The following is a 24,038-nucleotide window of genomic DNA, read 5'->3' as shown; positions in this document are numbered from 1 at the left end:
TACTTGCTTAATGTAATTGTTTCTTTTTAAAATTCCTGGCAGTGTTGCTAAACGTATTTCGCTGATGTCGCTGAGTTATAATAAAGATTTCATCAGCCACATACAAACGCAAGCCTGTGATGTGCCTGCTTCTAAGACTCTCGGTCTAACGTGTATCAGAATTTAGAGAGAAAATACAAAATACTACAGATTTAAAACCACCCTTGAAAGTGAAATCGTTCAGTCGTGTGCGACTCTTCGCGACCCCGTGGACTGTAACCTGCCAGGCTCCTCCATCCATGGGATTCAAACCACCCTTACGTTTAACTCCTGTGCTTATCACAGTGTCACAGAAATGTGAGACCCAGAAAGAATCTTTGTAAAAACAGCAGTTCAGGGCAGCCCTGCAGGGCACCAGGGAGGAAGCCCCATTCTCTGAGTTCTGAACTTGGCTCTGTGACTTAAACAGGCCAATACTACCAGGCAGATGATCTGACTGCCTGGAAACTCAGTCTTCTCATATGCAAAACAGCAGTAATATGATCATCACACCACCCGTATAGGGTTGTGGAGATTAAATGAGATAACGGGCACACCTTAAATAAAGAAGGGATTTAGGAATTGCTGGCTTATTGGATAATTTAGAGACTTCCCTGGTGGCTCAGATGGTAAAGAATCTCTCTGCAACACAGGAGACCTGGGTTCAATCCCTGGGTTGGGAAGGTTCCCTGGAGAAGGGGACGGCTACCCACTCCAGTACTCTTGCCTGGAGAATTCCATGGACAGAGGAACCTGGAGGGCCACAGTCCATGGGGTCGCAGAGAGTCTGACATGACTGAGCAACTTTCAATCTCACTGGATAACTTAATCCAGAAATTGGTTTCAGAGGTGAGGGAACTATACAGGGAGACCGGCCTCGGGTCCCTCCACGGGGCGGTGATGGAGCTCAGCTCTGATCACTTTTCCTCCACGGCTATTCTGGGCTTTAAAACTAATTCCCATAGTCCTGTTGCACTTTTTCCTTTTTTTTTTTTATCACGGAGACTAAAATGCAACCAAATACAAACATCTGTAGATGTTGTTTTTTTCTCTTTTTTGTACAGCCAGATAACATACCCTTATTTTAATAATTTAAAAATCATGAATTTGGATAAATTGCAATAGATTTGTGTGCTATGACCATAAGAGGAGAGTGAAAAAGTTAATCAGTTTTCTTTATCTTAACATGATAGAAGTCTTGGAATGTGCTCGCTTTACTTCTGAACACTTTCTACATGTTTTCTTTTGCTTTGTCTCCCTCTGGTGGATTAAAGAAGTTCAGTTCAGTCTCTCAGCCACGTCCGACTGCGACCCCATGGACTGCAGCACGCCAGGCCTCCCTGTCCATCACCAACTCCAGGAGTTCACTCAGACTCACATCCATCGAGTCAGTGATGCCATCCAACCATCTCATCCTCTGTCGTCCCCTTCTCCTCCTGCCCCCAATCCCTCTCAGCATCAGGGTCTTTTCCAATGAGTCGGTTCTTCACATCTGGCCAAAGTACTAGAGTTTCAGCTTCAGCATCAGTCCTTCCAATGAATATTCAGGACTAATCTCCTTTAGGATGGATTAGTTGGATTTTCTTGCAGTCCAGGGGACTCTCAAGAGTCTTCTCCAACACCACAGTTCAAAAGCATCAATTCTTTGGCGCTCAGCTTTCTTTATAGTCCTTCTCTCACATCCACACATGACTACTGGAAAAACCATAGCTTTAACTATGACCTTTGTTGGCAAAGTAATGTCTCTGATTTTTAATATGCTATCTAGGTTGGTTGTAGCTTTTCTTCCAAGGAGTAAGCGTCTTTTAATTTCATGGCTGCAGTCACAATCTGCAGTGATTTTGGAGCCCAAGAAAGTAAAGTCAGCCACTCTTTCCACTGTTTCCCCATCTATTTGGCATGAAGTGATGGGACCAGATGCTATGATCTTAGTTTTCTGAATGTCAAGTTTTAAGCCAACTTTTTCACTCTCCTCTTTCACTTTCATCAAGAGACTCTTTAGTTCTTCGCTTTCTGCCATAAGGGTGGTGTCATGTACATATCTGAGGTTATTGATATTTCTCCCAGCAATCTTGATTCCAGCCTGTGCTTCTTCCAGCCCAGCGTTTCTCATAATGTTCTCTGCATATAAGTTAAATAAGTAGGGTGACAATATACAGCCTTGACATACTCCTTTCCTATTTGGAACCAGTTTGTTGTTACATGTCCAGTTCTAACTGTTGCTTCTTGACCTGCATACAGATTTCTCAGGAGGCAGATCAAATCATCTGGTACTGCCATCTTTTTAAGAATTTTTTAAGAATTTTCCAGTCTGTTGTGATCCACGCTATCAAAGGCTTTGGCGTCGTCAATAAAGCAAAACGCATCAATTAAGATTTACAGTCATGTGCCGTCTGTTTCTAATAATTTCTCTTACATTGTCTGGTTTGGGTTTTCCAGTTATTATTGACATCTCTTCCTTTTACAGGCTAAGAAGCCAAGGGATAGAGAGGTAAAGTGATCCGAGTGGCAAGCAGATTGTATGACTTTAGATTCCTGGAGGAGCTATTATTTTAATGAGTCAAATCTGAAGACAGGTTTGAACTACAGGGCGTTTTAACCAGCAGCTGTGTCATAGTGAGGAAATATTCCGTCTGCCTGAACCGGGGGGAGGGGCAGTGCTCTGAGACCACATGTATGGATGTTGGAGGAGATGACGTGTCCCCAGAGTCTAGGCTAGAGGCCCCAGGGCTTGAGATGAAGTGCAGTGCCTGAGGGCTGCTCACCCTTGAACCTGTTGTGGTCACATCTGCATTTTCTAGACTCCTTTTTATTTTTAGTTCAATATTATTTTTTTTAAATGAAGTATAGTTGATTTACAATACCATGTTAGTTTCAGGCGTATAGATTCCTTTTCTTGTCTTCCATCAAAAAGCATAGAAGATCTGAAGTTCTAAAAAATGTTAATCATATCAGAGCAGAATGGAGATTAGTTCTGCTTCCCCTTGAAGATGGTTTTTCATTGCTCTCTCCTGATTTTTAATAGGGTCCAGAGAGTCCAGCACAAAAGAACGAGCTATTTCATCTTGCGGTTATTTCTAGGGATTAAGTCATAATCCTTAACCTTCGTAAAGTAAAATGTGTCATCATTGTAGCAGACGGCCTGTGCATGCATGATTGCAGCTCGTCAGCACTGGCCAGGGCTTTGCAGCATTTTGGAGAATGTTTTTAGGTGATGCAATTTAGTAGCTTACATTTGTAGAGCATAATCCTGTACCCAGCTCCGCACTAAGCACTTTGCATGCATAATCTAATTTAATCCTCACATGACTCTCTAAGGTAGGTGGCATTTGCATCTGCAATTCCCAGATGCAGAAGCGGAGGTCCCCCAAAGTGACTTTCCCTGCTGGTGAGCTGTGGGCAGGATCTGAAGAGAGGAGCACCTTCTCAGTGTAATAACTAAAAGACCGAAATCCCTCTTGCGTAACCTGGAGCCGGCTCACAGGGGGCCCTTAATTCTGTTGAGGATTGTTCCCATAGTTGGAATTAAATCAGGAGCTTCATGCAGAGCAAGAAGGAGAAGAGGGAAGTGTGTCCAGGAAGCGTGTCCTGTGAAGGGGCTCTGTGCCAGGCACGGGGGCCCAGGGCGACACAGACAAAGTCCTGCTCCATCCTGTGCTCACAGTCTGGGGCGGAAGCAGGTCCTTAGGCCATGCACTGTCTGCTAGTAATTTGTAATTGTAATTGTAATGACTTTAATTGTTGTAATAGAATTTATTATCTTTCCGCCTTATTTTTAACCATTTGATGCATGCTCTCATGGTAACCCATGGAGAGTTTTTCTGTTTGGGGCCCACAAACTATTTGGTTTCTACTGAAACATTTTCTAAGAATAAATTTTTGTAGTTCAGTAACTAGGGAAAAGAATATGAATCTCTTTATGTTTCCTTCTATAAATGATCATATTGCTTTCTAGAGGGGTCTGGTATTTACTCAGCAAGTATTTATTAAGCTTCTTTTACATGTCAGACCTTACACTAAGCAGTAGGGATAGAAGTGAGTGGGTGTACACACAAAGATAATTCAGATAAAAATAAACTGTAAAACCCAGCCATTAAATGCAACTGTAAAAAAAAAAGTTTAGGTATAAGTGTAAAAAAAAAAGTTTTAAAATTTCAGTACCAGTGATTTTTGCATCAGAATTAAAAGTGCACATTTCTAGCAACAGAAATTGGTAAGCTGCTTGAGAGGAGGGTCCACAACCACTCACTTCTACCCTTACTGCTTAGTCTAAGGTCTGACTGTAAAAGAAGCTTAATAAATACTTGTTGAGTAAATAGTGAAAGAGGAGAGTGAAAAAGTTGGCTTAAAGCTCAACATTCAGAAAACTAAGATCATGGGATCAGATCTGGTCACTTCATGGCAAATAGATGCGGAAACAGTGGAAACAGTGGCTGACTTTATTTTTCGGGGCTCCAAAATCACTGCAGCTGGCGATTGCAGCCATGAAATTAAAAGACGCTTACTCCTTGGAAGGAAAGTTGTGACCAACCTAGACAGCATATTCAAAAGCAGAGACATTACATAGTCAACAAAGGTCCGTCTAGTCAAGGCTATGGTTTTTCCTGTGGTCATGTATGGATGTGAGAGTTGGACTGTGAAGAAAGCTGAGTGCCGAAGAATTGATGCTTTTGAACTGTGGTGTTGGAGAAGACTCTTGAGAGTCCCTTGGACTGCAAGGAGATCCAACCAGTCCATCCTAAAGGAAATCAGTCCTGGGTGTTCATTGGAAGGACTGATGCTGAAGCTGAAACTCCAATACTTTGGCCACCTGATGTGAAGGGCTAATTCACTGGAAAAGACCCTGATGCTGGGAAAGTTTGAGGGCAGGAGGAGAAGGGGATGACAGAGGATGAGATGGTTGGATGGCATCACCAACTCAATGGACATGAGTTTGAGAAAGCTCCAGGAGTTGGAGATGGACAGGGAGGCCTGGCATGTTGTGGTTCATGGGTCATAAAGAGTCAGACATGACTGAGCGACTGAACTGAACTATTTCTACTTATAAACTTCTCTTACTTGTAATATTGAAAGGTATCTTTATATCTTGTCATATTTAATGTGTTTTTCTAGCTTACTACATTTTATTTTCATTGTTTTGAACTATATATGAGTTTAGAATTTTTATGTATGTGTTTGTCAGTCTTCTCCTTTGCTGTATCTTCCTTTGCTCTCTAAACTTGATTACTTTCCCATTGACCTGATAAATACTACATTCTTTTTTTCTGATGGTTGCTCTATAACTTAATGTCAATAAATTTTAGAATGATTTTTAGAGAGAGTTTTAGAATGAGCATTTTATTATACATTCAGTTTTTCTATACATTCAGAGTCCATTCTAATTTCTCTTTCTATCCCACTTAATCTAATTTCTTTATCTGCACTTTTCGTTATTTAAAAAAGTTACTTAAAAATATCTTTTCGACTAGAGTTCGTCTCGTTCACCTGGTTAGTTTTCAGCAAGTATACTTATTTTTTCCTGCTTCAAAACCTTATTAGGATATTTCTAGAAACTGAGTTATATTTCACGAGGTGGGCTTGTAATTCTAGTTGCACCGCCAGCTAGTTGTCTAATTTTTCACAAGTTTAACTGTAAACCTCAGCCCATCCTTGGTAAACTGGGGGATCATGTTAATATTCACCTGGTAAGGGATTCAGGATTAAATGAAAAACTTCCATCTAAGACATTCAGCGCACTTCCCATCACTAGGCTTTGCACAGGAAATCCTAGAAAACCGTGAGTGGCTCTGGCTACCGTGGGGGCAAGCAGTTATTTCTGCACAGAGAAGTCCTGGGGAGACGCGGACGGACGGTGCTCATTTTGCTCCGGGGCTGGACAAGCGCGTCAACGTCCGGGTCCTCCGCCAAGCCCCTCGAGCGCACCTCCGCTCCCTCTCGAGCGCGCCCCCGCCGCCCGCGTCCCTGCTCCAGGACCGCAGCGCCCCGCGCGGCGCGCGCAGCCCGGGGCGGGCGGGGCCGTTGCCTAGGAGATGCGCGCGCGTTTCCTGGAAGACGTGCGTGCGCGGCGCCCGGCAGCCAATCGGAGGGCGGGGCGCGCATTCAAACCCGGAGCGGCTGCGAAGGCGTGAGCCGCGCGAGGAGGCCGGGAGCCTGCGAGGTGGGGACTGCGGTCTGGGGGCGGCGCGTCGGTGCGGGCGAGGGTGGGGTGGGTGGACAGCTCGGGAGTCCGGGAGGGCCGAGGGTCCCCGGGGACGGGTGCGAGGGTCCCCAAGTGGGGCGGGCCGGGGTTCTCCCGGGAGGGCCGGGGGCGGGATCGGGCCGCGCCCTCCCCGCCGCGGACTCCTCGGAGGGCGTCTTCGGGGCGCCGGGCCGCCGGGAGGCGGGGTGGCCTCTCAGAACCCACTCCGGGGTCTGGGCACCCCTTCCCTCCAGTGTCCCGGGGCACACCCCCGCCCCTCCTCAGACCCAGAGCTGTCCTGCTCCTTGTAATACCAGCCGGTTTTCAGCTGCGGGTCAAGTCCTCAGTCTCTTCTTGCTTCTGTATTTACTTCCGCATCAGGAAATCATTAACTAAAAGATTGCCTGCTTTTAGTTAGAAGGTGATGGGAGATGCTTCGATCCTGGCATGATTGTTAATGATTTAGAACTTGCACAGGTTACTTAAAAATGAACCTCTGTTGTTTTGTACCTCCAGAGTCATGATCTCTGGGGTTGAATTTAAAAATACGATGGTTAGTTGCTGTATTAGCAGGAAGAGTCTATGTGGGACCAGCAGAGAGCTGCAGCTCCGGGCGAGCTTCAGGTGGGGACCAGCCCAGGAGAGGGGCAGCTGGTCCCGCCTCCCAGATTGTGTGGGCTCAGGGAGACCACGCAGCCAGTCTCCTGAATGTTTTGTTTCATTGAAGAGTTATACCTGTGCTATATTGTAGCCTGTTATGTGTGCAATAGTATTATGTCTAAAGAACAATGTATATACCTTCATTTAGAATACTTGGTTGGTAAAAATGGTAACCATCATCAGAACGTTCAGGGAGTCCTCCTACTAACATCAAAGACCTCTGGCCACAGATCACCTTGACCAGTAGCATCTAATGGAAACGTTTAAAGTGTTGTGAGAATTTCCAGAGTGCGACACAGACCTGAAGTGAGCAGATGCTCGCTTGGGAAAATGGCACTGACTTGTTGACACACGGTTGCTACAGACATCCACTTTGTAAAAAAAAATGCAGAAGGGGCAACAAAGTGAAGCCCCTAAGCCAGATGAGTCCTGCCTGTGGAGAGGAGAGAATTCAATGACAGTCCATCGGAGGAGAGGGACAGCCTGGGTGGTGATGACCTCCTAGTGGCTGAACTGCTAGTTTTTCATTGACTGGGCTGTTGCTAGGTGAGGACGAAACCTTTCTTCCTCTTTGCCGTGGGATGTGAAGTAGCTTCTTCCTGTAGAGTCTGTGAATATAGCAAGGGATAAAACATGAGAGCTCCTGTTCAGATACCCTCCACCCCTGCCCCTCGCTCTGTTTTAAATGAGGGTTCCTTTATTTGCCTTCACAATGGAATAGTTTCATCATATGTCATTTTGCAAGTTAGAATCAGACATGCAAATTTAAAGACTTATTTACATCAGTATAACCAGTTGGTTGCAGCGTTGACGGGAAGCCAGACCTCTTCGCTGTCTCTGTTGTTCTCTTTTCTTCTCAACATGACTGTTGCTGCTGCTGCTGCTAAGTCGCTTCAGTCGTGTCCGACTCTTGTGCGACCCCGTAGACGGCAGCCCACCAGGCTCCGCTGTCCCTGGGATTCTCCAGGCAAGAACACTGGAGTGGGTTGCCATTTCCTTCTCCAATGGATGTAAGTGAAAAATGAAAGTGAAGTTGTTCAGTTGTGTCCGACTCTTAGAGACCCCATGGACTGCAGCCCACCAGGCTTCTCCGTCCATGGGATTTTCCAGGCAAGAGTACTGGAGTGGGGTTGCCATTGTCTTCTCCTTAACTACTGGATAGATATTGTTGACATATATTTGCTTACATACCTGTCAACTGTGTTGTCTAACTGCTAGAGGGCAGGCTGAATACTTAACTGATCTTGCACAAGTTTTCTCAGCACAAGCAATTACTTTACAGTGCTTGTGTTTCTTGGCTCTGGTACTTACTTGGGTATGCTCTGCCTTGTGACACTCTCAAACTCATTGCCCTGAGGCATTCTTGCATGTCATGTGCGTTCAGCACATGCAGAAATGCTTCACTCCAGTCTTTAACTTTGGTGCTGGGGTGTCTGTTAGTCCCCCTCGCTGCTCCCCAAACTGGGGGGCACTTAAAAAAAATCCCTGCTGACATGTTCTCTTTTCTAGCATTTATCATTTTAACCATTTTAAATGTACATCCTTAAATATATGGTCATCACTGCCATCCACCCCATAACTCTTGTTATCTGGTTTATCTGAAATTCTACATCTATTAAATAATAACTCTCCATTCTCCCTTCCCTAGCCACCACCATTATACTTTCTGCTGATGATTTTAAGTACTATAAGTACTTGATATAAGTGGTATCATATATTATTTGTCTTTTTGGGACTGGCTTATTTCACTTAATATAATGTCCTCAAGGTTCACCAATATTGTAGCACATTGCAGAATTTGTTTCCTTTTTAAGGCTGAATAATTTTCCATTGTATGAATATACCACGTTTTGGTAAGCCATTCATTTGTCAGTGGATATTCGAGTTGCTTCCCCATTTTCTCTATTATGAATAATGCTGCTGTGAACATGGGTATGCCAGTATCTCTTCATTTGAGGCCCTGCTCTCAGTCCTTTTTGGTGTATACCCAGAAGTGGAATTGCTAGATCATATGCTAATTTGGTGGCACTAGTAAAGAACCTGCCTGCCAGTGCAGGAGACATAAGACAGGTGGGCTCGATCCTTGGGTTGGGAAGATCCCCTGGAAGATGGCGTGGCAACCCAGTCTAGTATTCTTGCCTGGACAATTCCACAGACAGCGGAGTCTGGTGGACTACAGTCCCTGGGGTCGCAAAGAGTCGGACACAACTGAAGTGACTTAGTATATGCTAATTTTAATTTTTTGAGGCCATCCATACTGTTTTTCACAGTAATCCAAGTCTATGCCCCAACCAGTAATGCTGAAGAAGCTTAAGTTGAACGGTTCTATGAAGACCTCCAAGACTTTTTAGAACTAACACCCAAAAAAGATGTCCTTTTCATTATAGGGGAATGGAATGCAAAAGTAGGAAGTCAAGAAACACCTGGAGTAACAGGCAAATTTGGCCTGTGAATACGGAATGAAGCAGGGCAAAGACTAGTAGAGTTTTGCCAAGAAAATGCACTGGTCATAACAAACACCCTCTTCCAACAACACAAGAGAAGACTCTATACATGGACATCACCAGATGGTCAACACCGAAATCAGATTGATTATATTCTTTGCAGCCAAAGATGGAGAAGCTCTATACAGTCAGCAAAAACAAGACCAGGAGCTGACTGTGGCTCAGACCATGAACTCCTTATTGCCAAATTCAGACTGAAATTGAAGAAAGTAGGGAAAACCACTAGACCATTCAGGTATGACCTAAATCAAATCCCTTATGATTATACAGTGGAAGTGAGAAATAGATTTAAGGGCCTAGATCTGATAGATAGAGTGCCTGATGAACTATGGAATGAGGTTCATGACATTGTACAGGAGACAAGGATCAAGACCATCCCCATGGAAAAGAAATGCAAAAAAGCAAAATGGCTGTCTGGGGAGGCCTTACAAATAGCTGTGAAAAGAAGAGAAGCGAAAAGCAAAGGAGAAAAGGAAAGATATAAGCATCTGAATGCAGAGTTCCAAAGAATAGCAAGAAGAGATAAGAAAGCCTTCTTCAGCGATCAATGCAAAGAAATAGAGGAAAACAACAGAATGGGAAAGACTAGAGATCTCTTCAAGAAAATTAGAGATACCAAGGGAACATTTCATGCAAAAATGGGCTCGATAAAGGACAGAAATGGTATGGACCTAACAGAAGCAGAAGATATTAAGAAGAGATGGCAAGAATACACAGAAGAACTGTACAAAAAAGATCTTCACGACCCAGATAATCACGATGATGTGATCACCCACCTAGAGCCAGACATCCTGGAATGTGAAGTCAAGCGGGCCTTAGAAAGCATCACTACGAACAAAGCTAGTGGAGGTGATGGAATTCCAGTTGAGCTATTTCAAATCTTGAAAGATGATGCTGTGAAAGTGCTGCACTCAATATGCCAGCAAATTTGGAAAACTCAGCAGTGGCCACAGGACTGGAAAATGTCAGTTTTCATTCCCATCCCAAAGAAAGGCAATACCAAAGAATGCTCAAACTACCACACAATTGCACTCATCTCACACGCTAGTAAAGTAATGCTCAAAATTCTCCAAGCCAGGCTTCAACAGTACATGAACCGTGAACTTCCTGATGTTCAAGCTGGTTTTAGAAAAGGCAGAGGAACCAGAGACCAAATTGCCAACATCCGCTGGATCATAGAAAAAGCAAGAGAGTTCCAGAAAAACATCTATTTCTGCTTTATTGACTATACCAAAGCCTTTGTGTGGATCACAATAAACTGTGGAAAATTCTGAAAGAGATGGGAATACCAGACCACCTGACCTGCCTCTTGAGAAATCTGTATGCAGGTCAGGAAGCAACAGTTAGAACTGGACATGAAACAACAGACTGGTTCCAAATAGGAAAAGGAGTACGTCAAGGCTGTATATTGTCACCCTGTTTATTTAACTTCTATGCAGAGTACATCATGAGAAATGCTGGGCTGGAAGATGCACAAGCTGGAATCAAGGTTGCTGGGAGAAATATCAATAACCTCAGATATGCAGATGACACCACCCTTATGGCAGAAAGTGAAGAGGAACTAAAAAGCTTCTTGATGAAGGTGAAAGGGGAGAGTGGAAAAGTTGGCTTAAAACTCAGCATTCAGAAAACAAAGATCATGGCATCCGGTCCCATCACTTCATGGGAAATAGATGGGGAAACAGTGGAAACAGTGTCAGACTTTATTTTTCTGGGCTCCAAAATCACTACAGATGGTGATTGCAGCCATGAAATTAAAAGACGCTTACTCCTTGGAAGAGAAGTTATGACCAACCTAGATAGCATATTCAAAAGCAGAGACATTACTTTGCCAACAAAGGTTCGTCTAGTCAAGGCTATGGTTTTTCCTGTGGTCGTGTATGGATGTGAGAGTTGGACTGTGAAGAAAGCTGAGTGCCAAAGAATTGATGCCTTTGAACTGTGGTGTTGGAGAAGACTCTTGAGAGTCCCTTGGACTGCAAGGAGATCCAACCAGTCCATTCTGAAGGAGATCAGCCCAGGGATTTCTTTGGAAGGAATGATGCTAAAGCTGAAACTCCAGTACTTTGGCCACCTCATGGGAAGAGTTGACTCATTGGAAAAGACTGATGCTGGGAGGGATTGTGGGCAGGAGGAGAAGGGGACGACAGAGGATGAGATGGCTGGATGGCATCACTGACTCGATGGACGTGAGTCTGAGTGAACTCCGGGAGTTGGTGATGGACAGGGAGGCCTGGCGTGCTGCGATTCATGGGGTCGCAAAGAGTCGGACACGACTGAGCGACTGAACTGAACTGATACTCTTTTTCATAGCGGTTGTACCATTTTACATTCCCAGCAACAGTTAACAAGCCTACCGATTTCTTCACGTCCTTGTGCATACTTGTTGTCTGCTTTCTTTTTTTTGGATAGTTTCCATCCTAATGGGTATGATGTGGTATCTCATTATAGTTTTGACTTGCTTTTCCCTAATGACCCATGATGTTGAGCATCATCTTATGTGCTTAACTACTCTTATATCTTCTTTGACATGTGCTTTTTACATCTTTTTAAGTCACCTCGCACATTTGACCTGATACAGTCTTTATCTGTACATTTCTTTCTAGACGAAGGAAATGAAAATAGAGTTTTGTCTTTGAAATTCATAGTATCCACCAGAGGGCCTGACACCTCATGGGATCTTGGCACGTATTTGTTGAGCAATGACTGTACAATCTTTGAGGTCAGAGATTTGTCTGAAGCTGCTTGGGAACCATATCTCAGTGGAGATCATGACCTAATGTATGCCCCTGAGAAGTCACTTTCCCATGGAAGGTCCTCGTGTTTTTAAAGCCTGTTTGTAATCTGTGCAGTCTAAATTTTATTTATTTATTTTATTTTACCAGATAATTTTGGAAACTGTTGCATAAGAAATGGCCGGAAGTCAAATGAATGTCTAAAGAAGAGCTTAACATTTCTTCAGCAACATTCTTTTTAAAAATAACTTTCTGCCACCATGTCAGCCTCCACTGCACACAGCAGAAATGACAGCGATCTCCTTGGCGTTCCTTCCTCCACGAAGACGTCATCCCTGAGTGTCATCCCCCAGGGCAGCAAGCTGAAGCTGCATCCGAGGTCGGACTCGTCAGAGTGTGAAAATGACGATCCGTTACTGAGATCTACAAGTAAAGTCAGAGACATCAACAGCACTTACGTTATTTCTGCCTGTAAGAAAACAGGAGACACACCCCTCCTTCCTAACCCTGTGGGCAGGCTGACACTTCAGAGGAGAGCGACCAGGAGCAAGGAACCCTCTTTGCTTGGTTGTGAGTCGGGAGACGCTGGTGCGAGAACGGCAGGAACATGCCTTGCGTTACAGCGTCGGACTAAGACAGGTTGCGTGGAAAAGTGGAAAGGAACGCAGAATGTGGGCGGCAGAACAGAAAACAGTCAGCCTTCACCAGAAACTGGTATAAATGTACAAACTGTAAACAGTGATAAAAACTTGCCTTCAGTACCTTTAACTCCAGACCCAAAAGACCTTGAAATGAAGGCTGATGGAAAATGCGCAGTGACGCGTTCTGCCCTCAGTGGGGCAGGTGAGAACGTTGCCCTTGAGTCCCTGCGTGAGCGAACGCCCGCCAGTTCCCAGAGTCAGACTGAAGCGGTTCGCGTAGGGTGCGTGGCAGTTAGGCCCACTGAGAGCAGGTTAGAGATCAAAGTGTCAGGAGCAAGGGCCTCGCATCCCAGGGGTGCTGAGAAGGAAGCCGTGAAACTTCCACATAGATTTGAAAGCTTAGAGAAAAGGACACCCTCCAAGTGTATTTCAGAGCCCAGGTCGACACCCAGGCGTGGCGTCCTGCAGCCTCGGAGCCCCGCTGCCTTCGTTCTGAGAAGCAGGAGGCCCACCCTGCAAGTTAAACAGACTCCCCAGAGCTCTCTTCTCGCAAGTCAAAGGGAAAGGTCGTGTGAAAATACATTCCTTCTCAAGGAAGAAACTGCACTTCAGAAAACCTCTGCAGAAACAGAGCCCCTGAAGGTGGAGAGCAGCCAAGTGACCGTGGCGGTCAGGGTCAGGCCTTTCAGCAACCGGTAGGTGACCCAAGTTTTATCCGAGGCCAACCTGCTGAGCTTGTTGGTACGTCTTCATGCCGGCTGGCACTGCCTTTTTATAGACGGAACTTCCCGGTTCAGTGGTAGTATGTGGTTATTTTCGATGATTGGCTATAAAACAAAAAAATCGGAACCACCATATTTTGCAAATGTAAGTTTCTCCAGATATATCTGTGTTTTAAAAGTCTGACTAACTTCTATCTCTAAGGCAGTCTGCTTTCAAATCTGTCATATATAGTGGTGTCTTCTACCTTTCCCTTAAAAAGAGCAACAGCTGGTCACTCATTCCCCAAACAGGTCCTTCCAAAACCCTTTCCAGGGTGGTGGCCATTGCCTTATTGTCTGTGACACGTCACGGTTGTACACACACTGATCTGTGAGGTTTGACTTTGATGGCAAAAAAATCTCTCCCCATGAGTGCCTGTGGGAGAGAAAAAGACGGGCTCTCCTGGTGTGACTGTAGCATCTGATTATCTTTAAATGCTTTGAGGACAACTGTGAAGACTTCACAGAGTCGGTAGTTTTTTTTTAACTCTGTTGTGGACCTAAGTGTGTTGGAGGAGGGTGTGCTGACCCTGCGGCTTCCCAGGTGGCTCAGCAGTAAAGAATCCACCTGCCAACGCAGGACACACAGAAGCAGCAGTTTCGACCCTAGATCAGCAAGGGCCCCCTGGAGGGGGGCAAGGCAACCCACTCCAGTATTCTTGCCTGAAGAATCCCATGGATGGAGGGGCCTGGCAGGCTGCAGCGAAGAGTCCAGTGTGACTGAGCCGACGCTTCACACATGCGTGGTGACTGCAGTGTGGGCAGTCAACTGAATGGCCTGCGGTTAAGGCAGGTTCCATAGGGCTGGGAGCCTTTTAGTGAGAATGTGGGGTAGTGATAAGGGACGAGAACTCAGGGAGAGCCTCAGGACTGCTCAGGGCAGAGAAGCAGCGGGACAGCCCGCATGGCTGGCGGCCCTAGAGGGACAGAGCGTGGACCCCAGAGCAGCCTGCAGCAGGGCCACTGGGAGGGCGAGAAGGGTGGATTCCACAGTGAATTCTCATCTAAGCAGCTGCTGCTGCTGCTGCTAAGTTGCTTCAGATCAGATCAGATCAGTCGCTCAGTCGTGTCCGACTCTTTGCGACCCCATGAATCACAGCACGCCAGGCCTCCCTGTCCTTCACCAACTCTCAGAGTTCACTCAGACTCACATCCATCGAGTCAGTGACGCCATCCAGCCATCTCATCCTCTGTCGTCCCCTTCTCCTCCTGCCCCTAATCCCTCCCAGCATCAGAGTCTTTTCCAATGAGTCAACTCTTCACATGAGGTGGCCAAAGTACTGGAGTTTCAGCTTTAGCATCAGTCCTTCCAAAGAAATCCCAGGACTGATCTCCTTCAGAATGGACTGGTTGGATCTCCTTGCAGTCCAAGGGACTCTCAAGAGTCTTCTCCAACACCACAGTTCAAAAGCATCAGTTCTTCAGCGCTCAGCCTTCTTCACAGTCCAACTCTCACATCCATACATGACCACTGGAAAAACCATAGGCTTGACTAGATGGACCTTTGTTGGCAAAGTAATGTCTCTGCTTTAGAATATGCTATCTAGGTTGGTCATAACTTTCCTTCCAAGGAGTAAGCGTCTTTTAATTTCATGGCTGCAGTCACCATCTGTAGTGATTTTGGAGCCCAGAAAAATAAAGTCTGACACTGTTTCCACTGTTTCCCCATCTATTTCCCATGAAGTGGTGGGACCGGATGCCATGATCTTTGTTTTCTGAATGTTGATCTTTAAGCCAACTTTTTCACTCTCCACTTTCACTTTCATCAAGAGGCTCTTGAGTTCCTCTTCACTTTCTGCCATAAGGGTGGTGTCATCTGCATATCTGAGGTTATTGATATTTCTCCCAGCAATCTTGATTCCAGTTTGTGTTTCTTCCAGTCCAGCGTTTCTCATGATGTACTCTGCATATAAGTTAAATAAACAGGGTGACAATATACAGCCTTGACGTACTCCTTTTCCTATTTGGAACCAGTCTATTGTTCCATGTCCAGTTCTAACTGTTGCTTCCTGACCTGCATACAGATTTCTCAAGAGGCAGATCAGGTGGTCTGGTATTCCCATCTCTTTCAGAATTTTCCACAGTTTATTGTGATCCACACTGTCAAAGGCTTTGGTGTAGTCAATAAAGCAGAAACAGATGTTTTTCTGGCACTCTCTTGCTTTTTCCATGATCCACCGGATGTTGGCAATTTGGTCTCTGGTTCCTCTGCCTTTTCTAAAACCAGCTTGAACATCAGGAAGTTCACGGTTCATGTACTGCTGAAGCCTGGCTTGGAGGATTTTGAGCATTACTTTACTGGCGTGTGAGATGAGTGCAATTGTGTGGTAGTTTGAGCATTCTTTGGCATTGCCTTTCTTTGGGATGGGAATGAAAACTGACCTTTTCCAGTCCTGTGGCCACTGCTGAGTTTTCCAAATTTGCTGGCATATTGAGTGCAGCACTTTCACAGCATCATCTTTCAGGATTTGGAATAGTTCAACTGGAATTCCATCACCTCCACTAGCTTTGTTCGTAGTGATGCTTTCTAAGGCCCGCTTGACTTCACATTCCAGGATGTCTGGCTCTAGATGAGTGAACACACCATCATGATTATCTGGGTCATGAAGATCTTTTTTGTACAGTTCTTCTGTGTATTCTTGCCATCTCTTCTTAATATCTTCTGCTTCTGTTAGGTCCATACCATTTCTGTCCTTTATTGAGCCCATCTTTGCATGAAATATTCCCTTGGTATCTCTAATTTTCTTGAAGAGATCTCTAGTCTTTCCCATTCTGTTGTTTTCCTCTATTTCTTTGCATTGATCGCTGAAGAAGGCTTTCTTATCTCTTCTTGCTATTCTTTGGAACTCTGCATTCAGATGTTTATATCTTTCCTTTTCTCCTTTGCTTTTCGCTTCTCTTCTTTTCACAGCTATTTGTAAGGCCTCCCCAGACAGCCATTTTGCTTTTTTGCATTTCTTTTCCATGGGGATGGTCTTGATCCTTGTCTCCTGTACAATGTCAAGAACCTCATTCCATAGTTCATCAGGCACTCTATCTATCAGATCTAGGCCCTTAAATCTATTTCTCACTTCCACTGTATAATCATAAGGGATTTGATTTAGGTCATACCTGAATGGTCTAGTGGTTTTCCCTACTTTCTTCAATTTCAGTCTGAATTTGGCAATAAGGAGTTCATGGTCTGAGCCACAGTCAGCTCCTGGTCTTGTTTTTGCTGACTGTATAGAGCTTCTCCATCTTTGGCTGCAAAGAATATAATCAATCTGATTTCAGTTGTGTCCAACTCTGTGCGACCCCATAGACGGCAGCCCACCAGGCTCCCCTGTCCCTGGGATTCTCCAGGCAAGAACACTGGAGTGGGTTGCCATTTCCTTCTCCAGTGCATGAAAGTGAAAAGTGAAAGTGAAGTCGCTCAGTTGTGCCCGACTCTTCGAGACCCCATGGACTGTAGCCCACCAGGCTCCTCCGTCTGTGGGATTTTCCAGGCAAGAGTATTGGAGTGGGTTGCCATTGCCTTCTCCGCATCTAAGCAGAGTTGGGGGCAAAAAGAATTGTGTGGCCAGACAAGAACTTGTGTTTTTCTGCAGCGGTAGGTCAAAAAAATTTCCTCCTGAGTCTGAGATAGAAGTGGGGTGGATGCGAAGCGTCAGAGTTTTAAGGGAGATGATTTAAAGCAGGAAGGACCTTTGGAGTCACAGAAATGTACCTTGTGCTTCCATTCAGACTTGTATCTGACGGAGTCTGTGGAAACTGTGCTTTTGTTTCTTGGCAGCTTTGTATAGATTCGTACCTCCAGAAATTCTTTATAATGTTTTCGAATACATTTCCAGTTAGAACTATAGGTACAGGTAGATTTCAGCGGACAGGATGAGAAAAGGGAAAACTTAAGAGGAAAAGGAAGATGATGGAAAATCCTATACAAGTAGGGGAATTTTCCAGACAAGAAACCTGGAATTCCGTTTTTCCTTTGAGCAGTGGCATTGGAGCTGCCGAAATAGGTTTTGGAAACCCGCTATTATGATGTGTGCGCTCTGCACGTTCCACATAAAACTAAAGAGCCGTCTTGCCCTGGAGGAACCTTCTGCTGTAGTCTGAAGTCCTTATTATTCTCTGGAAATAATACTCAGAATGATTGCAAGGACGATATTTGTCTCTGTGCTTCTTTTGAAAGGGAGAAGAGAGAAGGAGCACATCAGGCGGTCTTCCTGGACGGGGAGGAAATCGCTGTGGAGCACCCTGGCACGCGACAGGTGTACAGCTTTGCCTACGATCTTTCCTTTTGGTCCGTGGACGAGCGCCACCCGCGCTTCGCGAGCCAGATGGCCGTGTACCAGGCGCTGGCGGCCCCGCTGCTGGGCCAGGCCTTCCAAGGCTTCAACACCTGTCTGTTCGCGTACGGTCAGACTGGCTCTGGAAAGTCATACACGTAAGTTGTGTTGTGAATCTGACCATCCTGAAGCATTTATGTCTTTTGTGAGAAGAGCACAGTTTGATAGAATATCTTTTTCAAACTGTACCGCTCTGGGCTCAAGTCTCATCCATTTTACACTCCAGTTCTGCAAGTTGCTTTGTCTCTGGGCTTCTGTTTATGCGTGAGATGCTGTTTACCTTGTCAGTACCATTGGCCCCGTTTTACTGTAAATTCTATCTCTTGTGTAGACTGAAGCTCAGAGAGGTTATTTTGGAAGCCGTGTTGTGAGAATCACAAGCAAGTCGTCTCATCAGTGGTCTGGCTGTACTGCCCGTCCGGGAGGAAATACTTGAGTTTTAATAGTAGCTAACATTTATCAAGTTCCTACTCTATTCCAGGCCCTGTGCTAGAAGGCTCTGAATTAGATAGTTCTTACTTACCCCACTTTATAAAAGAGGAAATTTAGGTTTACTTTCCCCTCAAAGAATTTTAAAACCTAATTCGTTTTACTCCCCCCAACTCATAAATGTATTTTCTAGGATGATGGGCTTTAGTGAAGAACCAGGAATAATTCCAAGATTTTGTGAAGATCTTTTTGCTGAAATAGCCAAAAAACAAACCCAAGAGGTATGTTCTGATGGTCTCTGTAAGCCTTCGTATCTGAGTAGAGAACAGGCAGACCGAGTTAAAGTCGGAGCCGTGGCCACCGAGGCCGACTCCGCAGACGGCGCGCGCTCTGGCCCCTGGGCCCTGGGACGGGGGTGGGGAGCGGGTTCAGACGCGGTGCGGTTCCTCCCGGTGGGCAGAGACGGAGGGGCCCCTCGGGCTTCTCCGCTTCCTTGGCTCTACCACCTGTGCGGGTAGCCCCGCCCGGTCGTGCGTGTCTGCAGTCGGGGGCCACGGCCCTCCCTGAGGACAGCAGGGTCAGTGTTATGCCAGCAGCAGCAGGAGGCTGGGGAGCGGCCTGCACACTCAGCCCAGGGTTGTGGCCCCAGCTGCTCGCGCCCGCCCTGTCCAGGCACCGGGGGCCCACGCCCTCACCCAGTCCCGCCTGCCGTCAGCTGTCTGCAGGCAGCCTGCAGGACCAGTCTTTCCCATGTTTGCTTGATGACAAGAGCCCCCTGGAATGTGTCAGGAGGCGGTCGTGTGCATGTGTGCACGTGTGTGTGTGTTTACTTGCTGAAAAGCTGCTGGAGATCCTGATTCGGTTGGTTGGGAGGGTAGTCTGGGAGTTTGTAATTTTCCTATAGTTCTGGACATTTCCTGTAAATGGAGTATCTGCAGCCTGAGGTTCATGAGGGTACAGCAGGTACTGACTCTTCGTTCCTCCTTGTGGCTCAGTAGTATTCCATTGTATGTATACACCGCGTGCTCTTTATCCATTCATCTGTTGATGGACACTTCATCTGTTGGACACTTAGCTGTTGGACACTTATCTGATGGACACTTAGCTGTCTTTATCTTTTGGTTATTGGGTTGGCCAAAAAGTTGATTTATACCATCTGATGGAAAACCCAAAGGAACTTCTTGGCCAACCCACTATCTAGTGCTGCTATGAATATTGGTGAACAATTTTTCTTGACTAATTTTTATTTGAATTTATTTGTAATTATTTTGGGTAGATGTGAAATTGCTGGGTTATATATAGTAAGTCTATGCTGAACCTTTTGACGAACTGCCAGCTGTTTTCTGCGACACCTGGACCATTTTACATTCCCACCCGCAGCCCCAGAGGTTCCGATTCCAACTCTGAGCAGCTTCTCTATTTTCCGTTTCCTTGATCGCAGCCGTCCTCGTGGGTGTGAGTGGTTTTTTGCCGTGGCTCTGACCTGCTTTCCCTGCTGACCTGCAGTGTTGGGCACCTTTTCTTGTGCCTGTTGACTCTGCATCTGCTTTGGAGACATGCCTGTTTTTTAATTGATTGTTTGTCTTCTGTTTTTGAATTGTAAGAGTTCTTTATATGGAGAGGTGTGCATGTGTGCTGCCTGCTAAGTCGCTCAGTTGTGTCCGACTCTTTGCGACCCCATGGACTGTAGCCTACCAGGTTCCTCTGTCCGAGGGATTCTCCAGGCAAGAATACTGGAGTGGGGTTGCCGTTTCCTCCTCCAGGGGATCTTCCCCACCCAGGGATCAAACCCGGGTCTCTTGTCTCCTGCCTGGGCAGGCGGGTTCTTTACCCTGAGCCACCTGGGAAGGCCTTGTATGGGGATCCTACAGCCTTAAGAGATCTGAGGTGTAAGAAGCGCAAGGACTTTCAGGTAAACTGCTTGCTTTGTTTCCGTCTCTGCTAGGTCAGCTACCACCTTGAGATGAGCTTCTTTGAAGTCTACAATGAGAGGATTCATGACCTTCTTGTTTGTAAAGGTGAAAATGGGCAGAGAAAGCAAACGGTAAGATTTAAAAACTTAAGTGTTTTTAATTTGTTTTTATTGATGCATAGAATGATATTAGTTCTCAAGATGGTACATGGCTTAATTACTGCAGTGCTCTTACATGATAGCAAATGCTTCCATGTGCGGTCTAACTGTGTTGCCACTTACTGAATAAGCCCAACATTATTGTTCAGATCAGATCAGTCGCTCAGTCGTGTCCGACTCTTTGCGACCCCATGAATCTCAGCATGCCGGGCCTCCCTGTCTAACACCAACTCCCGGAGTTCACTGAGACTCACGTCCATCGAGTCAGGGATGCCATCCAGCCATCTCATCCTCTGTCGTCCCTTTCTCCTCCTGCCCCCAATCCCTCCCAGCATCAGAGTCTTTTCCAGTGAGTCAACTCTTCGCATGAGGTGGCCAAAGTACTGGAGTTTCAGCTTTAGCATCATTCCTTCCAAAGAAATCCCAGGGCTGATCTCCTTCAGAATGGACTGGTTGGATCTCCTTGCAGTCCAAGGGACTCTCAAGAGTCTTCTCCAACACCACAGTTCAAAAGCATCAGTTCTTCAGCGCTCAGCCTTCTTCACAGTCCAACTCTCACATCCATACATGACCACTGGAAAAACCATAGCCTTGACTAGACGGACCTTTGTTGGCAAAGTAATGTCTCTGCTTTTGAATATGCTATCTAGGTTGGTCATAACTTTCCTTCCAAGGAGTAAGCGTCTTTTAATTTCATGGCTGCAGTCACCATCTGTAGTGATTTTGGAGCCCAGAAAAATAAAGTCTGATACTGTTTCCACTGTTTCCCCATCTATTTCCCATGAAGTGATGGGACCGGATGCCATGATCTTAGTTTTCTGAATGTTGAGCTTTAAGCCAACTTTTTCACTCTCCGCTTTCACTTTCATCAAGAGGCTTTTGAGTTCCTCTTCACTTTCTGCCATAAGGGTGGTGTCATCTGCATATCTGAGGTTATTGATATTTCTCCCAGCAATCTTGATTCCAGCTTGTGTTTCTTCCAGTCCAGCGTTTCTCATGATGTACTCTGCATATAAGTTAAATAAACAGGGTGACAATATACAGCCTTGACGTACTCCTTTTCCTATTTGGAACTAGTCTGTTGTTCCATGTCCAGTTCTAACTGTTGCTTCCTGACCTGCATACAGATTTCTCAAGAGGCAGATCAGGTGGTGTGGTATTCCCATCTCTTTCAGGATTTTCCCCAGTTTATTGTGATCCACACAGTCAAAGGCTTTGGCATAGTCAATAAAGCAGAAATAGATGTTTTTCTGGAACTCTCTTGCTTTTTCCATGATCCAGCGGATGTTGGCAATTTGATCTCTGGTTCCTCTGCCTTTTCTAAAACCAGCTTGAACATCAGGAAGTTCACAGTTCACATATTGCTGAAGCCTGGCTTGGAGAATTTTGAGCATTACTTTACTAGTGTGTAAGTGTGTAAATACTTTACTACTTTACTTTACTGGAAAAGGTCAGTTTTCATTCCCATCCCAAAGAAAGGCAATACCAAAGAATGCTCAAACTACTGCACAATTGCACTCATCTCACACGCTAGTAAAGTAATGCTCAAAATTCTCCAAGCCAGGCTTCAGCAATATGTGAACCGTGAACTTCCTGATGTTCAAGCTGGTTTTAGAAAAGGCAGAGGAGCCAGAGATCAAATTGCTAACATCCGCTGGATCATGGAAAAAGCAAGAGAGTTCCAGAAAAACATCTATTTCTGCTTTATTGACTATGCCAAAGCCTTTGACTGTGTGGATCACAATAAACTGGAAAATCCTGAAAGAGATGGGAATACCAGACCACCTGATCTGCCCGTGAGAAATCTGTATGCAGGTCAGGAAGCAACTGTTAGAACTGGACAGGGAACAACAGATTGGTTCCAAATAGGAAAAGGAGTTCGTCAAGGCTGTATATTGTCACCCTGTTTATTTAACTTATATGCAGAGTACATCATGAGAAACGCTGGACTGGAAGAAACACAAGCTGGAATCAAGATTGCTGGGAGAAATATCAATAACCTCAGATATGCAGATGACACCACCCTTATGGCAGAAAGTGAAGAGGAACTCAAAAGCCTCTTGATGAAAGTGAAAGTGGAAAGTGAAAAAGTTGGCTTAAAGCTCAACATTCAGAAAACTAAGATCATGGCATCCGGTCCCATCACTTCATGGGAAATAGATGGGGAAACAGTGGAAACAGTGTCAGACTTTATTTTTGGGGGCTCCAAAATCACTACAGATGGTGACTGCAGCCATGAAATTAAAAGACGCTTACTCCTTGGAAGGAAAGTTATGACCAACCTAGATAGCATATTCTAAAGCAGAGACATTACTTTGCCAACAAAGGTCCGTCTAGTCAAGGCTATGGTTTTTCCTGTGGTCATGTATGGATGTGAGAGTTGGACTGTGAAGAAGGCTGAGTGCCGAAGAACTGATGTTTTTGAACTGTGGTGTTGGAGAGGACTCTTGAGAGTCCCTTGGACTGCAAGGAGATCCAACCAGTCCATTCTGAAGGAGATCAGTCCTGGGATTTCTTTGGAAGGACTGATGCTAAAGCTGAAACTCCAGTACTTTGGCCACCTCATGCGAAGAGTTGACTCACTGGAAAAGACTCTGATGCTGGGAGGGATTGGGGGCAGGAGGAGAAGGGGACAACAGAGGATGAGATGGCTGGATGGCATCCCTGACTCGATGCACGTGAGTCTCAGTGAACTCCAGGAGTTGGTGATCGACAGGGAGGCCTGGCATGCTGTGATTCATGGGGTCGAAAAGAGTCGGACATGAGTGAGGGACTGATCTGATCTGATCTTACTAGCGTGTGAGATGAGTGCAATTGTGCGGTAATTTGAGCATTCTTTGGCATTGCCTTTCTTTGGGATTGGAATGAAAACGGACCTTTTCCAGTCCTGTGGCCACTGCTGAGTTTTCCAAATTTGCTGGCATATTGAGTGCAGCACTTTCACAGCATCATCTTTCAGGATTTGGAATAGCTCAACTGGAATTCCATCACCTCCACTAGCTTTGTTCATAGTGATGCTTTCTAAGGCCTACTTGACTTCACATTCCAGGATGTCTGGCTCTAGGTCAGTGATCACACCATCGTGATAATCTGATGAACATTATTCTTAGTGGACATTAAATGAGTTATTAACTGTAACCTCATTTTATTTAAGTATTGTGTCAATATTAAACATCATATATTCCAAGATTTAGTTGGATCGCACATGTCAAATATCAAATGCCTAAAAGTCTGTGAAGCCAAAAAAGTAGAAGTTTAAGAAAACTTTTTTTTTTAAGAATATGTATTTCACTGGATTATTTAGCAAGCTGATGTCTTATAGATAATATTTTCTATGCAATAGAAAGTTTCACAAGGCATAAACTTTTTAAATACCTATTATAATGAAAAAATTTTTAGTTGTGAAAAGAACTGTGGAGATTGAGAAACTATAATCTGAAGAGGTCGCTTGCTCTAAGTCACTCCGTCTGCCTTTGGCAGCATCTAGAGACTTAAGTGGGAGAAGGCAATGGCACCCCATCCCAGTACTGTTGCCCAGAAAATCACAGGGATGGAGGAGGCTGGTAGGCTGCAGTTCATGGGGTTGCACAGAGTCGGACACGACTGAAGCGACTTAGCACCAGCAGCAGCAGCAGCAGAGACTTAAGCAAAACTTGGCATTTCCTTCTAAGACTTCTATGTGTTTTAAAATTTCTGCTCATAAAGTGTAAAAT

The 24,038-nt window shown here is 45.2% G+C and overlaps 1 protein-coding gene across 1 annotated transcript in view; it reads left to right on the top strand.

The window, feature by feature from the left end:
• Window positions 1–6,094: 6,094 nt before the first annotated feature.
• Window positions 6,095–24,038, top strand: part of KIF14 (kinesin family member 14) — a 49,652-nt gene continuing 31,708 nt past the window's right edge. Inside the window, exons 1-5 of the mRNA XM_027565809.1 lie at window positions 6,095–6,175; window positions 12,246–13,431; window positions 17,669–17,923; window positions 18,448–18,535; window positions 20,200–20,298. Coding sequence (XP_027421610.1) covers window positions 12,356–13,431; window positions 17,669–17,923; window positions 18,448–18,535; window positions 20,200–20,298 — 1,518 coding nt within the window. The 5' untranslated portion in view covers window positions 6,095–6,175; window positions 12,246–12,355. The remainder of the gene's footprint in view (window positions 6,176–12,245; window positions 13,432–17,668; window positions 17,924–18,447; window positions 18,536–20,199; window positions 20,299–24,038) is intronic.

The sequence above is a fragment of the Bos indicus x Bos taurus genome, chromosome 16 (assembly GCF_003369695.1).
Source record: "Bos indicus x Bos taurus breed Angus x Brahman F1 hybrid chromosome 16, Bos_hybrid_MaternalHap_v2.0, whole genome shotgun sequence".
NCBI classification, from domain to species: domain Eukaryota; kingdom Metazoa; phylum Chordata; class Mammalia; order Artiodactyla; family Bovidae; genus Bos; species Bos indicus x Bos taurus.
The sequence above is the reverse complement of the archived record's forward strand: the minus strand, read 5'-3'. Positions and strand labels throughout refer to the sequence as shown.